Consider the following 16,638-nt stretch of genomic DNA (forward strand, 5'->3'; position numbering starts at 1 on the left):
ATGGCAATTTTTTTGAACAAATATGTTTACGAAGGTATATACATACGTCGTTATATTACAAACATATTCATCCTATTCAATCAGTCGACGTAACTTTATTGGTATCTTAGTTAAGCAAAGGTACTTCAACAAACTGAAAAATTAAATGCTTGTTTATAAATATATAGCTTATAACCATTTATATCATTATACAATAATATTATACATCAATTATTCTACATACTATTGTACAATTAGTAATAAATATAAAAATTTAAGCTTTAACCATTTATATCATTATACAATAATATTATACATATTATACCCATTATTCTTCATACTATTATACAATACGTAACCTTAATTAGTATGTTAAATTTTCGGTTATAAATGATCAATAATCATGCAATGATCATTATAACCATTTTTAAAAAAAAGTTCTGCTAAAAACTTAATATATAACATCGGCTGATTATATATCATAAAAATGCATAATAAACGCATATATAAAAATAGTATAACTCTTATATAAAAGTGTGTAATAATTTGCCTTAATATTGCAGGTACGTGTTTCATTGAAGCTGTGTTAGTAATGATAAAAGCCACCATTTTTCAACGGTTTATTCACTCTTCATCAAATTGATTTTACACTGAGCTAGATTTAACCTTCTTTAAAGTCATCATAATAAATTGAATCGTCCAAATGGTCAATTCTGCCTGTACGTATTTCTGGACATTCAACTTGCGTCGTAAAATCAATTTGTATTTTTTCATTTAATTGTATGATTGTATTGCAGAAAGCTGCAGAATTTAATTCAATGAAATCTCCAATTAATATATTGACTTTTGGAATACGACATGTATAAGGTCCGGGAATCTGTTCACTAATCCAAGGAATCATTTTCCTATCAACTCTTTTTGCTGTGGTCTTTAATCGTGAATAAAATCGTAAGCTAATATATTTGGCATCTGGTGTTAATACGACTTGTGTTACGTAGCCATCTGTTGGTGGACGTGACATTAGGCTGTGCTGAAGAAACTCTTTGAGAAGTTTTATAGAACACACATTTGGCCATGGCGTATAAACGCTTTTGCTAGGCCAAAAATCTTTATGTAATGCATTCGAATTATATCTGTAAACAATAATCACTTGTTTACGGAACTTTGTGCAATAATTCAGTGTACATTTAAGTAGTGGTCCGTCTGAGGGCTTATACAGCATATCTCCAAAAACTTGTATCAACATTTTTTGGAGTCTCATGTGGTCAACAGCATTCATATCATAAAAGTGTTGGAAATCTAGTATAACAGTTTCTCCTGGCTGTTTACTAAGAAACTCTCGTATATAATAAAGCGGTTTAGTTACATCCATTGAAATAACTGCATGTGTATAGTAAAAGTCATCGTCTTTCAAGCAAACACGTAAATCGAAATAACGAACACCTAACCTTAGTTGCTCAACGACTGTTGCTGCCTGTGTTTTCGCCCAACGACGTACAAACCATGGAAATACATGATATAAATAACGCATTACTTTAGTGGCATCACCAGCGATCTTAGAGTGATTTGATATGCCGTATGTCATTGAATTGTGTGAGCCTGCAAATATTCTTAATTAATGTTAATATGAATAAGTATGACCTCAGCTTTATGCAATGTATATTATATACTCTCCTCAAGATCGAGTACCTGGTATTGCTAAATAAACAATTGACATCGCTCGTAGATGTGGTGGCAACTTCGTCATCCAGTCAGCGTTATGCATTTTTCAACTATTCTGTACTTAAAAAAACTGTTATAAAATAAATAAATAATAAACAATGTATCACACGTAAATTCCAAGTGTCTCATTTGTTTACAATTGCAAGGCCAGCAGTTGATTCCGATAATTATCGATTACAGTAATGTCTGTTTTTAGGGTGCTCTTTAAGAATATTATTAATATTTAAAAGTTTAAAACGAAGAATAAAATGTTCCGAAATTCACGGCATCGTTATATTATATGAATATAATAAAAATGTTAAAATTTCATAGTGTTTTAATCTTATACTAAAATTTTTTGCAATTATCAGTCGGTGAATATACATTAGCAAATAAAGTAGGTAAGTAGGTAAAAATAAAAAAGAAAAATTAAAGCAGGTTTAATCCACAAGTTTATTTATTTTAATAGTGGGAAATATAAAAATATTGGTTTTCGTTGTAATAATAAATAAACGTATAGAAACAGACTCAAAACGTAAACAAATAAAACAATAACAAAAACAAGAACTGTTAAAATGAAAACCCGAAATGAAACAGAAAAGTTAAATAAAAGAAAAATAAAATATGTGTGTTTATACAAAGCTAACATATTTAAATGTAATTGCTTCAAGCATATATAAATAGAGATTATCTTTAATTTATCTATTTTCATAAAAACATTAAAATGGCTGTTGCTGGCTATATGAATATTTTTGATGTAATTCTGTTGTTGCTGTGCTAATATTTTTGTTTTATAAAAGTTGAAAAGCAAAGCACACCTTAAGTACGTTGAAAATATTCCAAATGTTGAACTTCACCATATTCTAAGTATGACTTCCTTATTATAATGCTGGATTCACACGAGAGTTTTGTTTGTAATTTTAGCTGTCAAAAATTTTCATTTTGCTTTAATAGCAACAACAATTGACAGCTATAATTACAAACGAAATTCTCAAGTGAATCCAATATAACGCAATGCTTTGTCAGATTTCTTAACGATTAATTTAAAATTTCATTCGAAGTGGTTTCAAATTTAATCCATATTCAACATGAACTGAAACGCTTTTGCAACTTTACAAATGGTGAAATACCGATTATTTTCTAAACGAAAATGTGAATAAGAACTTATACGTTGAGGTCGTTACCAATATTACACTATTAAATTTTATGCTGATTTCGATTGGTAGATATGCGGCTCGTTTATGTCACTTTCTCACTTTGTTCTCACTTTTGACAATTAGTTACTCAAAGTATTCGTCAAAAGTGAGCAAAATCCGTTGAATTTTAATTTATTTGCTAAAAGAAAGTGGAATTTTAATTCATTAAAACAATTGATATCATTTAATTATTAAAGTGAAATAAAATTATTTACTTACGTTTTCCTTTTTTTGGAGATATAATTTGCAGCAACGATAGCTACAAGCTATCGTCAAGTTGAATTAGCTCTCGACGTTATTAAATTTAAGCAATTCAGTATTTTTTTTTTATGGAAAGGCATTTGAGTTTTTGTTTTTTCTTGTGTTCGCATTTACAATTATTGAGCCTTATTTACAAATTCTTGCCAAAAATTTGAATGAATGATGATACTCACCATTTATTTATTATTCTTTTATTCATCTTAAGTTTTATGGATAAGTTTCTGTGTTATTTTTATACAAATATTATTAACTTGTTTTTGATGAATACATAATATTATACAATATTGAACACTATGTATATATAATTTTCTGAAATCGAAATGTACAACTGGTTAAAGTTATATAGAAAATATTATTTATTTGTTAGCAATTGATTTTTTTATATTAGTATTTACTGCTTTAATATATATGAAACTTATTGCTAAGATTAATACACAAATAATTATATGAATTTATAAATTGCACTAATGTAAAATGTAACTACTACTTTTAAGGAGACAAAATGAAATGTACCCTGTTTTAGGATTTTTAAGATGTGTTTTAAGCTGTCAAATGAACTAAATTCTTAATGTTGGCAATTCTTACGACTTCATACGAAGCGAAAGTTTTTTATATTTTGTATTGTTCCTGGCGCTCGCTTTAAAAATAAAGTTGTTCTATAAATTCATTTTGAATTGGAATTTTATTAAAACAGTTTAAATGAAGTTTTAAATAAAATACGAATAATTTTAGCAAGTCTTGATAAAATTAATGTTTCTCAATTGTTTATTCGGTTTATTTTGAAAACAACAGCGAACCAACAGGTATTTGTCTTAAGATATATTTTGCAATTAACTTTTTATAAAGCATATATTATATGGTCAGGCTACAAGGCTCTTGAAAAATATTACATTTTCTTGCCAGCATATCGAATTAGCATATTCTACTATAATTTTTAGGTCAGTCAACAAGCACTATTTAAAGATTTGTGAGCTCAATTTCTTATTGAGGATGTGCAAGATAGATAAAAATTTTTGCCGAAGCATCATGTAGTGGACTTAGAGGATCTTCATCCGACTATTCAACAACAGCATCCTGATTTAAATGTTGAAAATATTGCTGATCTCGTTGATGTTTTTCGTTTGGATGCCTTGGCATATTGAACTTAATAAAGGTATTTGCTGGGATAATAAACGCTTAAAATCGCATATACGCTTTTACTATTAATCACGTTGCGTAACTCTTAATCGTCTGTTTGCTTTGCACATAAAATTATTGCTTCACGTAATTAGATGTATTCAAGAATGAAAGCAATATTTGGAAAGCAATTTAAACAACATCTATTGATTTAGAAAATAAATAGTTGTACTATATTTACATTTACTTTTGGTACCAATGCATGCTCAAGTGGAGTTATTTCAAAATCCCGAAACGCGGTCTACAAGCACTGGCAATGAGCTCTGATAAAATGAATAAACAAGTTTCTTTATTATTGGAAGCTAAGGACCAGACACCAAACAATTGTCTGATACAGATAAACGCATCATTACAGGTAAACAATTCGTTATAATAATAAATAAATAAAATAAAAACATTAAAAGCATAAAATTAATATATTAATAAGGCTTAATATTTTTCTTACCCAATCTATTGTATTATTTAAATAAATTAACGTATATAATTACAGGATGTAATCAATTAAAAAAATATGGCTCAATTTCAAGAAAATTCATTCCAACTGATAATCATCCCATTATATAATTGGTTTGAGGATATATACAGATATTAGAGTGAATCCTAAGGCCGGTCTAACAACACATACTGCCATTGTTATCGAATCTTATCTTAAAGAATATATTATTTAATGTTAGTGAAAAACTAGAATCACATTATATAAAATTGTCGTTTTATCGATGTTGACAAGCCAAGTGCACAAGAGGCTATTTCTATAATAGGCGATGATTACTCTAAAGTACACAAGTCAAATTGAAATAACAAAAGTTTATATTGTTAATTAATTATTTGGTTTGAGATGAAATCATCAAACATATCGATAGATTACAGTTTTTTTTTAGGAATTTATCCTACACACAAAGTAACGCTTCCTGTTTACACCCTTTCAAGTGCACTGAAACTAACTTACTGTTTATGCAGATTCAGCTATGATCACTACAGTCAAGCTGCACACAGCATTCATTGTTTACTTCATGAACAATGTTGCGCTTATGGTTCCTCTTATAGGAATTAATTTAGATACGACAAACACCGCCACACTTATCTTAAGAATGCAAATCTCATCAAAGTTGGCTTGGCTAGCTTTTGCTTGACTCTTTAAATTCAGTTGAAATCAACCCAACAAAAAAACTGGTTGTGTATAAGTGTATAACACACGATACTTAAAAGGAAGATATAGATTTAGATTTAATTTTTAGTTAAATATTTTTTTTTATTCGACATAGATGTAAAACGATAGTTCGCTGTTCTGGTGCTAACGGTTTTGGTGATGACGTTACTTTTGATATATAAATTTTTCATTTACTTCTATATGTAATAAACCACTAAAGCTTGTGCATGGAAGCGATTTGAAATAAAAATAGGTTCAATTTTTAGGTTAATTTTTAAAATTACTAATATATTTTACAAATTGTAGAGATAATTATAAAAAAATCGTCAATGTTGATAAAACTTTTATAATTAAGTTAATAATTTAATCTTTAAAGTATTATTTAAGCTTAGTATTATTTTAAAATGAATTTTTATACTTAAGTTATTTAATTCAATTGTAATTAAAATATATTAATTTTTCAAAAAGTGAGGTTTATTTCAATAGTAGAGGAAATTTCAATTTGTGATAAAAAATAATATGTTGCAAATTTTTTTGATTACAGTTACAAATGTATGATTAATGTGAAAAAAGCTACAAATAAAACTGATAATATTAATTATTTTAAATTTATTATTTGAACTTTAATAAATTGATGAATCGAAATGTTATACGTTAAAAATTTTTTTGTGTTACTTAAAATGGAAATTTTAAGCAGTTCGGAACTAATTGAGCTGTAAAATAACATTTGCCTATAACATCACATAAGGTATATCATATAATGACGCACTGATGCATGCTATTAAGCCAGTCTGTCCGTCCTTATCATAGCATGACTACCTAAATCTAAGTTTGCTAATCATGCCGTAGCAATAGCGCGTTTTTAGTTATTAATTAATTATAACTTCTGTTGCCAATTGGTTCTAGAAGTGTTAATCTTACACCTCCTAGTCGTATCATACAATTAATCTTTCCTACCATAAGCTTTATAAGTTATAGTTTCGGTACTATAGGGTTTCGGCACTATTTAAAGGTCGTTTATCTTCAAAATTATTTATAATTTGTATTACTTATTAAATTTTCCTATTAAATATTTTAAAAGTAGCCAATTCTAGTATCCTTTATTTCTTCGTAACAGTAATTGTGTAACTAGTTTTCTTGCGGAAAATACAATAACAGCAATTAATATTTGAAAATAAATATTTTTACATAAAACCTAATTTAAATATACATATATATATGCTTACTGGTAATAAATATTTCTATGAGCCTGACAAGGCGCAGTCAATTAATTTCATTGATAGGATGAATAGATGAATTCACAAAAAGCTTTCATGCAAAGTTTTATTTTTAATTTTTGATATTTTCTATTTTACATTTATAGTATATTCACACTGTCTCATTTAGACATTTGCTCATTTATATTAATATGGAAACGTTCACATTATCATCAGCTCATTTTTGCAGCTGATAGCACTTTTATAAACTTCACTTAATAATATTTCACACAAAAAAATTAAATATATAATTGATATGTGAAATCATTTATATACATTTCATATATCATTTATATATTCAACTAATAAAAAAGATTTTATTAAATACTTACCACATCAGTGCCTTTGTTTACAGCTCAGCTGTTGTTTGTTTACATTTTACATATAAAACATATGACAAATAGTTCAAGTTTTCATTTTTTCACTTGTGGGAAATTTATTTTTAGGGTTGCATTCAACATTTCTCGCCTCAAAAGAACTGATTTATTAAAAATGAGCTCATTTATACGAAAGCCCTTTGTGGTAAATCAATCTCATTAGTGGCTATAATGAGTAAAATTGCCTAAATGAGGCAGTATGAAGTGTGGCATGGGTCACTAAAACAAACAACATGCACCTTACAGGTAATTTTTTGAAAAAGCAGTTTTTAAAAAAAGCTATTAAAAAGTTTGAACAAATTTGTCTCGCACATATTTGCATAAAAAATGCTTTAAATTGCCACATACTACTCACGGCATAAATGCGACAGTGTAAAGTTACTAATACCTTTCGGGTAGTTTGATGATGAATACTTGCAAATAGTAGTAGATTAGTAAAATATTTTTTAATGGCAACACTGAACCTATTTATATTTTATGTTTATCAAAATGCAAAAATAACAAAACTGTAAAGTTGGTGTTAGAAATGGCTGCGAACACGACAACGGAAGAAAATTTTGAACAAGCAGATGTAAGTAGTTTTGGCGAATTAATAAATTGCATTTAAAAATTTTTTGCATTCAGTTTGATGAGGACGAATTGGGTGAGGAACAATTTGTGGCAACAAGCGCCGGTCGTAAGCGACTTTTTAGTAAAGAACTGCGCTGCATGATGTATGGGTTTGGAGATGATAAAAACCCATACACTGAAAGCGTAGATTTATTGGAAGATTTGGTAATAGAATTTATAACTGAAACAACGCATCGTGCAATGGAAATCGGACGCACTGGAAGAGTACAGGTAGAGGACATAATATTTTTAGTTCGTAAAGATTCGCGTAAATATGCTCGTGTCAAGGATCTTTTAACAATGAACGAAGAACTTAAGAAAGCGAGAAAAGCCTTTGATGAAATTAAATATGTCGGCGCTGATGCGAAGTTAAAATAATGAATATATGAGATAAATAATAAAGAAAGTTTAGTTTTGAAATAAAATATTTATATATTTGCATTTCTGTTTTTAGATAATATTTTTAAATAAATACATAAGTAATATGTATGTAAAAGAAATTTCAATTATACGAAAATTAATTAAATACTAAGAACAGTACAAAATGTAGAAATAAAAGCAACAATTACGATACTAAGTTAGTTCGATCTTACTCGTATATGAAAATTGGGTCGAGTACCTCAGATGTTCGTAACTCTTAATGCTTTACAGGGCAGTTTGGCATGTCCGAGTATAAATCAAATGAAAGTAAAGATTACGATGGAGTACTTATAGAATGATCGAAAACCATACCATGTTCGCATTTTATTGAGCGGCTTGCTATCCTAGAGCTCAATGTTCGAGTGCGGTTATATGCCGATATTAAATTGGCATATAACTTCGACTAGATTAAATTAAAATCTCTAACACTAATTAAAATCCTTAGTGTAAGAGGGGATCAACGCTTTTTATTAAAATGAGAAGATTTGACTTTTTTGATAAAAGTTAGGACGGTTTTTAATCTAATCTCATTTTAAATTTAGGTTAAAACACCCGAAAATACCTATTCTTCCATACTTTTCATGAAATTTTGTGTTGACTTCTTGCACTTTGTTTTTTAAATACCTAAACAATCTAGCGTGAGAATAGGGACTACTTCAAACTAAGAATTGATGGTATGTATAATACAATACTAGTCTAAATGAAGAACTTCAATTTGGAATTAAAAAAAAAATATACCTAGAAATATGTAAAAACTTAGTTCTTAGTTAAGAAAGATGTTTTTTTTGTCATAAAAACTAGTTGATGACAATCATGATTCTTTTATTACATGTAATTATTCTTCACATCAACTCATATCTTTTATCGCTAATTTCAATATATTCTTCTTTTTTATACTATTAAATATGCATTCATCTTATGTAAATACTATCGCCTTAACTTAACTTATCGCCGTTAAGTTATATGTTTGTGCATGCTATTCTCACAACCTGATTTATTACTTTTATTAGCTTAACTCATATTTACTGACAGGGGCTATTAACTGCATTGTAGGTTATATTGCTTATTAATTAATATTGTTGTTGTCGTAACCCGCTAAGACCTGCTAGTGAAGTCCTTTTGAAAGGTGTCGAATGGCACTTAGTCATTGCTGGCGACGAGTGGAACCGGAACGTAGACCCGGCCGTTCTTAAAATAATCCATTTTTAGCTACAGAAGTAACGGATTTCAAATATCTTACGAGTAGATGCCTTCATTAAGTTTATTAAAATGCTTTTTTTTTTTGAAAAAGTTGGAAGTTGCAAAATGAAAAGTCTCAAATTTTTGCTTTAATTGTAGATTAACCAAAAGCAGTGCATGAAAGTATCAAATTAAGCAGGTTTCTAAGAATGGCCGGTTCTATGCAACGGACGATCAAGTGCCGTTCACCACCCCCCAAAGAGATTTTACAAGCTGATTCAGATCTCAGAATATTATAACATTTAATATAAACATTAAGCGGTTAGATATATTTTCAATACTTATTAAAATATTTTTTAAAACTTTTTTCTTGATATTAGCAATATGTAAAAAATATTTTATTTTTATAGCACATATAAGTAACTAGTTAAGAATTTTAATCAAAATAATCTTCAATGTCAATATCTGGATTTAGTATGTCATCACCGAATGGTGTTAAATCAATGCCGTTTAATATAAGATTCTCACAGGTTTCAGCTAATTCGCTATTACCGATAAGTATAGCGCCGCGGAGCTTGCCATTTTGTAGTACAAATTTAATGTATTCTTTGCCTGGAGTGGTGCGTAACAGTATTTCATAGTCGTTATTTAGTCCTTGACCATTATAAAGACCTAATAGCACTACTTGATAACCGAAAAGTTGTGTGACGTGACCGAAAAGTTCGAAGCAGAAATCTTGATAAATTTTTTCTTGTTGATATGCTGCTGCCATGCTTCGTCCAGCCATTGCACCCATTTGTCTAGCTTGTGTCCATAAACGCATTTGAAACCAATGTGCTGCAATCTCCCAACCAGCAGTACACGCATCACCAGCAGCATAAATATCAGGCAAATTTGTTTCCATCATTGCGTTAACATTTATGCCACCATCGTGGGCAAAAGTTAGTTGCTGATCGCAAGTAAAATCATGTCTTGGATCTACACCAGTAGCTGAGATAACAAAATCGCAATGGATGCTTTCACCTTCGCTAAGTTCTACCAAGAGACTTTCTTCTTCATTTGAAATTTTTTTCACTTGCGTTTTATAGTGAATAATTGGCGAATCAGCTGGAGTTTTTAATCCGCCTTTTAATTGAAAATTTCGATGCCAATCTGGTCCTAATGCTGCGCCAATTTTGCATGTGATTTCTTTTTGTGGTTGCATTTCTCCATAACGCAAACGTTTAACTACACTAGTTGGTTTATCTTTATTTTCATCTCCTGTTGCTGAATCTTGTCCTTTTTGTTGAAAAAAATGTGCTGCACCCGGATCGACAAAAGTGGATGATATATGTTCATCTTTAATCACCCAATGTACAGTGACACCATCTAGTTCGCTCGCCAACTCGCTAGCTATGCCACCATTTCCAACAATAACAATGGTTTTCGCATCCACTAGTTGACGTTGCAATTCTAATACTGAATCTGTGTCTCGTATACCTATAACACGGGGATTGTCTTTCATAATTAAATGTGGACGACCTCCAGTGCATAGGCAAAGATATTTATATTTTATACTGCGATTACCACGTGTGAGCACCCGTTTTGTAACCGAATCTATATGTTGTAGTTGATCTACGAATGTGACAACGCATGGTGCTAAAATATGCTCCCCGTTTTCAGATGCCTGACGCTCCAATATATCGAATTTATGAAGATAACGTGCAACTGGTTCCAAATTTGCGACAGTCTTAATAACGTTTGATTCGGTTAATAGTAAAGTTTTTTCTTCTGGACAACAAATAGCTAATGTTTCTGCACAGGTGACACCAGCAATACCACCACCAACAACCAGAAATGTAACTGCGTGCTCTTCCATTACTTACTGCAACTTATTGTACTTAACTTTAACTTAATTATACACAAATTTCAATTAACGTTGATATTTATTTATTGTTTGCTGTAATATTCACTGTAGTCGTACTCGCGGAAAGGTACATCGAAAGCAATTAAGCCGTAGTCCTTTGCTCTTTCAAATGCAACCAACAATTCTAAATGTTTTTTCTGGCACAATCCAGTTTTTGAATAGCTGAGCACTTCGCCGGTATGTGGCGAAATAAATTGTTTTATTAGTTCTAAATTACGATGATCTAGTATTAGATATTCATCTCTGCAAATAGGACAAGGGTTTCCCGTGGATATTGCACCTTGACGTATGCAAGTTTTTCGCGTTTTCTTTGGAGCAAAGAGACCTTTATGATTACGTCTGTGAAAAATACAGCTTAATTCTTGTTATGTAAATAAAATGTGTTAGTGCGCTTTACCTGTATTCCTCCCATACGAACCGTGTGCCGTATGTAGTTTTATATGCTTCACTGTTTAAATAACGTATTGATGTTTCCACTGGTATCGCTTTCGAACGATCGTTTTTAATTAGTTTTTGTTGAGCAGCTGAAAGCTCCTCAGAATCGGCTTCATTAGTGTCAGCAGTTGACTGTTCTGTATGTGCACAAGGTAATTTACATGTTGTATGATATGAAGCAGCAGTCCTTGGAGTGGAAAAGGCAATTTTTGTAAGTATATTCGATACTCCACGCACAATTGTTAACATTTTTTATATAAAATGACTCTAACCTGGAATAATGTAGTCCAGTGCGGTGCTCGTGATTGACATTCGACTATTCGTTACTAAGTCGATTACTCAGATATTAACGTATTTCTCAACAGCTGATGTTTGCAATGTTGTATTTTATTTCGTCATGTAATTTATTGTTATTAGCGTCATTTAATTTACATTCCACTAAATAAAGCCACATTATTGTTTACGAGTTTTTTGAAATTATGTTAAAAGCAGTCACACACACAAATCAAAAATACTATTAATATTACTATCAGTTAACATCTAGCACACAATCTTAAAAATTAATTTTAGGTATGATTATATGAGCTTAAAGCAGATTTTAAGAGACTTTAAGCAACTTTTAAGTTTCACGAAAATGGTATGTGTGAGTGGTTCAGTTTTAAGTTATAATTATATGTTTACACTTAAATTAATAGAACATTCTTAACATTTATTTCTATAAATTTTATAAGAATAACTTATTGGTGTATATTTAATGAGAAAATAGGGAGAGTGGCCTTATTATAAACATATAATTTGTATTTCACTGTGAAGAATATTTCAATATTTAAAAATTGTTAATATTTCTATAAGTAATATCGTCCAATATTTTTTTCTATATGATAATAATAGCTCATAAAGTTATGAGCAGTAACCTCCATACAAAAATTGTGAGAATATATATGCATATATAAAACGCCCTAAATACTCGTATATAATATGACTAATGTTAATGTATTATATTTTTGTAAGTATAGTATAGTATACATGTGAATATTGTTTAAATTTATATTGTTTATTAAGTCTTGCTATATCTGTTAAAGTTTTCTTCTTGAATTCCACATGAAGTATTTGTTTAGGAATGGAAAGCTCCAATATTTTGTTACTGATGTAGTTTTGAAAAAATTTTCTAATTGAAACTGATGAAATGCTTAAATAAAAATTATTAGCTCCAATATACTGTTGTGGACTAGTCTTAAAATCATTAATTCCTACAGGCAGCCGATAAAGTATTAATTTAGGAATTAGAAATTTTAATATTTTATTCCTGTCATGTTCCATTGAATCCAACTTACAATTGAAAAGGTATTTACAAATGAATTGGAAGTTCCAAAATTTTATTGTTGAAATATTTTTTGACAAGTAAGACTTTCTGAATGGTAATAGATATTTGTATTTATTGCTAAAAGATAGAAACTCTATGGGCGTTCAAATAATAATAACTCTTTGCAACACTTTTTAATTTCCTGTGTTAAATAATATATTATGGATTTATGTTTAAAACAAAAAACTAGAAAGTTAATCAATAAATTTTAATGCAGTCATATGTCTATATGTCTAATCTATTTGTTTAATTTGGAAATGGTAAATACATTTGTTCTAGTATCTGCTTAAGCACATCCATATTGTGTTCGTTTTATTCGCCTAGAGTCACCGCTTCTCAATCTTTGTCTCCCCAAAAAAATTATGAAAAATTCGATATGAAATAAAAATGTGTTGAAATTCAAAAAGTAAAAAAAAACAATGCCTTCTAAGGAACACATATGTGACAATACATCACATATACTGATATCCATCAAAATACATCGAGTATAACGCTGTCAAAGTACAGATAATTTTGTATTAAATTATATCATATTAAATATATATTAAATTATATTTTCTATTATATTTATTTATTGATTTTATTTAATTAATTCATTTAATTGATTTACTCTGGTTGTATAGAACTAGGTTTAGGCTGTACAACTCCAAATGTATTGGTTGTATGTTGTTATATATAATGTATTTTTGTGGAATTTCTAATATTACTTTTTCTGAATATTTTATTATAATTAAAAAAAAACAAAGTAATTTTTTAATTTAGTAAATAATTAATAGTCTTCGAACAAAAGCAAAGTCCTTCTATCAATCATCCAAAAACTGGAATGAATTTACAAATATACAAAATTAGGTGAGCAGACGCAATTCTCTTGTTCTGTAAGGGGTTTCTAAAAATTGTTACGCAAAGTTTAAATCATTGGAATTAAAATTAAATGAAGCTTAGATACACAATTGGGTAAACGACAAGATGTATAGAATATAAAGGCTATTTCTAATTTGGGAGCTCAGTTTCTAAGTTATATGTCAAACATATCAATCATCCAATGTATAATGTGTTTACTTTAAGGTTTGCAATTTACGACATAGATCGTTCAATAACCACTAAACGTGGTGTTTAAATTATGAAAATGTCGTACTTATTGGAACAAACTTCCCCAACATGACTTTTTCGAAATAATTGAAATCTTCTATTTAGATACTAAGCAATTGTAAAGATTTTGCTAATGCAGGATTTTTTTAATAAATATTGTAGACGTTTCAAAAATTTTTTTTGGACCTCTATCTCAGAGCAGGGTATATATATATCTTGCGATATATAGGCATTTAGTAAAAAAGAAAATGTTTTTTTTTTTTTGAAATGTGATGCTCTGCTGATGATGACGTTGATGAATAATATCATTTGATATTGTTAATGTTTTAGTTACTAATGATATTTGTAATCTTGTAATCTTTTCATAATAGTTAATTTTTTTAAGTATAAATTTTATATGATTTACAATAGTTTTTGGTTCTTTTGTGTTAGTTCGATTAAATTTTACTCAAAAAAAAATATTTTTAAATATTCTTTTAAGAAAATTGTTGAAACTAATTGATTGTTAAATTGTATATATATTAGTAATAGTAATTATAAATTTTTGTTCTTAACTGAATTTGTTTAAAAACGTACTGTTAAATATTTTTTTAAGAAAATTGTAGAACCTAATTGGTTAATTAATTTTATAAATATTAGCAATATCATTTCAAATTTTTGTTCTTAACTGTGAATTTGTTTAAAAACTGAAGTAACATGTCTCGTTATTGAACTCAGCTGATTAATGTTTTTAAATATTTTATAATGCCTCTACAAACTGAATAGTATTGAAATTTAACAATTAAAAATAAAAATATGATTAATTAATTGAATTATTCTACAGCTGTTTTATGATTTCATTAAGTGAATTTGTTAATAAAATTTTCACAACAAATTAACAAAACTCCAGAAAAATGTGCCAACATAAAAGTCAAGTACGGCTTTGGGTCAGTTGGTTAAGGAACGCTGACTCTGAGCTTCAAATTTGACAGGGCACAATTACAACCCTCGGTACTTGCAGTCTCACACAATTATTTACGAATAATTAAATACAAGTATTATTTTCAAGACCACTGATGATGGGTATTTGGCAATACTCGAAACAGCTGTATGGTCAACCAAAAATTCAATTAATTAAAATAATATAAAATGAATTTTTGTTATTGTAGTTCACTACTGTTCGAAAAATCTCTTTATAAAAACTTTTTAAAATTTTATTATTAATTCATTTTATTAAAGATATTACGCAGTATACCACGTTAATTGTTAAAATTAATTGATGAATAATGAATATGGTGAATAATGTAAATATTACACATTTTTACTATCAATTAAGTTTATGAAAAATTTTAAGGCCATGAGGGAAATAGTAAATTATGTCGGTATGGCAGTGAATGTTGGTATTTACCAGAATTTCGAATAGGATAAAATAGATAATAATTAGGTAAATTAGATATTACCATTGTGAAAATTTTATAAGATGTTTAATAAATAAATAAATAAATTTAAAAACTATTAACCAAAAATAATAAATAAGTGCAATAAATAAATAAATAAATATTTTCATAAATGCTGTGCAAAAAATCCCTTGGAAGTTTTAATTTACTTCAACTTTACCTCAATTTACTCGAACTCGCACACGGCCTAAATAGTAAATTATATATCGTTATACCTGTTAATGTTATTAATATAATTGATTAATGATATATATGTAAATATAACAAAGTATTTTGTATTATTATTAATTTAATTTATACAATAATTAAATCTTACGGAGTATGCCTCGTATAAATTAGAAATTTTATTTTGATTTTGTCATCATTCATATCATACATATGTTCATTATGTATGTGAATAGCTTAGAGAATTTAAATTTGAGTGAACGTATGAATAATTGCACTATAGAATGACTGAATATTACAACTCGTTGTTGTTGCTGTTGTTGTTGTTATTGTTACATTAAATATAACAAGAATAACAGTCTCAAATTTTGGCCTAACAACAACATTAACTGAAGCTAAACTAAAACAATAACAAAACGTATGAACAAGTGAAACACAAAAGCTTTGCTCATATTTTGGAGAAATTGTGAGCAAATTCGTGTACTCGGCTACTGCCTTCCGATTTGTTGTTTTTGTTTTCATTCTTGTAGCCGTTGTTCATTAACTATTGTAGTTGTATGTGTAATTGTGCTCATCATTCACAGCCTGCCAAGCGGTTTCAATAAGAAGTAGCAAGTTAAAAAATTACAAATAAAAATAAAAACAAAAACAAAAACAAAAACATATATAGTAATGTAGAAAAATCAACAGAATGAAAAAAGCTTCTCATGCGTTTAGTTTAATGCGTTTAAAGTAGTTCACTGGGTGATAGTTGAATTTTGGGAGCTCAAGAGAAAAGGACACTATTAAATTTACTGCACTAAATCACGTGCAGACTGTGTCAATGTGTGACTAGTGACAGAGCCTGAGTCTACTTATTTTGTGTTAGAACAAGTGGATTTTTGTTCATTTGTCAAAATTTTTGTTTTATATATATTTTTATATTATTGTTAAATGGTGGCAT

General features: G+C 28.7%; 4 protein-coding genes across 5 annotated transcripts; 1 reads left to right on the plus strand and 3 right to left on the minus strand.

Moving 5' to 3' along the window:
* Positions 1–292: 292 nt before the first annotated feature.
* Positions 293–1,887, minus strand: LOC119688162 (PI-PLC X domain-containing protein 3). Of its 2 annotated transcripts, XM_038102828.1 has the most exons (3): positions 1,839–1,887; positions 1,669–1,771; positions 293–1,578 (listed from the first exon to the last, which is right to left on the minus strand). In XM_038102828.1, the coding sequence occupies exons 2-3, from the start codon at positions 1,742–1,744 to the stop codon at positions 641–643; spliced, it is 1,014 nt and encodes a 337-aa protein (XP_037958756.1). In that variant the 5' UTR covers positions 1,745–1,771; positions 1,839–1,887; the 3' UTR covers positions 293–640. The 2 variants fall into 2 exon arrangements, with proteins under 2 accessions (XP_037958756.1, XP_037958757.1); XM_038102829.1 differs by lacking the exon at positions 1,839–1,887 and having other exon boundaries at positions 294–1,589; positions 1,669–1,757.
* A 5,651-nt stretch (positions 1,888–7,538) lies between these two features.
* Positions 7,539–8,103, plus strand: LOC119688163 (transcription initiation factor TFIID subunit 13). The gene is made up of 2 exons (XM_038102830.1): positions 7,539–7,664; positions 7,718–8,103. Exons 1-2 carry the CDS (start codon positions 7,620–7,622, stop codon positions 8,078–8,080), a joined length of 408 nt encoding a protein of 135 aa, XP_037958758.1. The 5' UTR covers positions 7,539–7,619; the 3' UTR covers positions 8,081–8,103.
* A 1,484-nt stretch (positions 8,104–9,587) lies between these two features.
* LOC119687613 (pyridine nucleotide-disulfide oxidoreductase domain-containing protein 1) lies at positions 9,588–11,236 on the minus strand. Its single transcript, XM_038101994.1, has one exon. The coding sequence runs from the start codon at positions 11,157–11,159 to the stop codon at positions 9,738–9,740; it is 1,422 nt and encodes a 473-aa protein (XP_037957922.1). The 5' UTR covers positions 11,160–11,236; the 3' UTR covers positions 9,588–9,737.
* Positions 11,151–11,971, minus strand: LOC119687614 (28S ribosomal protein S18b, mitochondrial). The gene is made up of 2 exons (XM_038101995.1): positions 11,605–11,971; positions 11,151–11,546 (listed from the first exon to the last, which is right to left on the minus strand). The coding sequence occupies exons 1-2, from the start codon at positions 11,889–11,891 to the stop codon at positions 11,231–11,233; spliced, it is 603 nt and encodes a 200-aa protein (XP_037957923.1). The 5' UTR covers positions 11,892–11,971; the 3' UTR covers positions 11,151–11,230.
* Between the last annotated feature and the right edge of the window lie 4,667 nt (positions 11,972–16,638).

The sequence above is a fragment of the Teleopsis dalmanni genome, chromosome X, assembly GCF_002237135.1.
Source record: "Teleopsis dalmanni isolate 2A chromosome X, ASM223713v2, whole genome shotgun sequence".
NCBI lineage: Eukaryota > Metazoa > Arthropoda > Insecta > Diptera > Diopsidae > Teleopsis > Teleopsis dalmanni.

Bases quoted from the DNA above. Each gene is read 5' to 3' on its own strand.
- LOC119688163 (XM_038102830.1), top strand. From the start codon at position 7,620: ATGGCTGCGAACACGACAACGGAAGAAAATTTTGAACAAGCAGAT. The intron at 7,665-7,717 runs GTAAGTAGTTTT...TTTTGCATTCAG, and splicing joins AAAATTTTGAACAAGCAGAT to TTTGATGAGGACGAATTGGG.
- LOC119687613 (XM_038101994.1), bottom strand. From the start codon at position 11,159: ATGGAAGAGCACGCAGTTACATTTCTGGTTGTTGGTGGTGGTATTGCT.
- LOC119687614 (XM_038101995.1), bottom strand. From the start codon at position 11,891: ATGTTAACAATTGTGCGTGGAGTATCGAATATACTTACAAAAATTGCC. The intron at 11,547-11,604 runs GTAAAGCGCACT...TATTTTTCACAG, and splicing joins TTCGTATGGGAGGAATACAG to ACGTAATCATAAAGGTCTCT.
- LOC119688162 (XM_038102828.1), bottom strand. From the start codon at position 1,744: ATGCATAACGCTGACTGGATGACGAAGTTGCCACCACATCTACGAGCG. The intron at 1,579-1,668 runs GTACTCGATCTT...GAATATTTGCAG, and splicing joins TGTTTATTTAGCAATACCAG to GCTCACACAATTCAATGACA.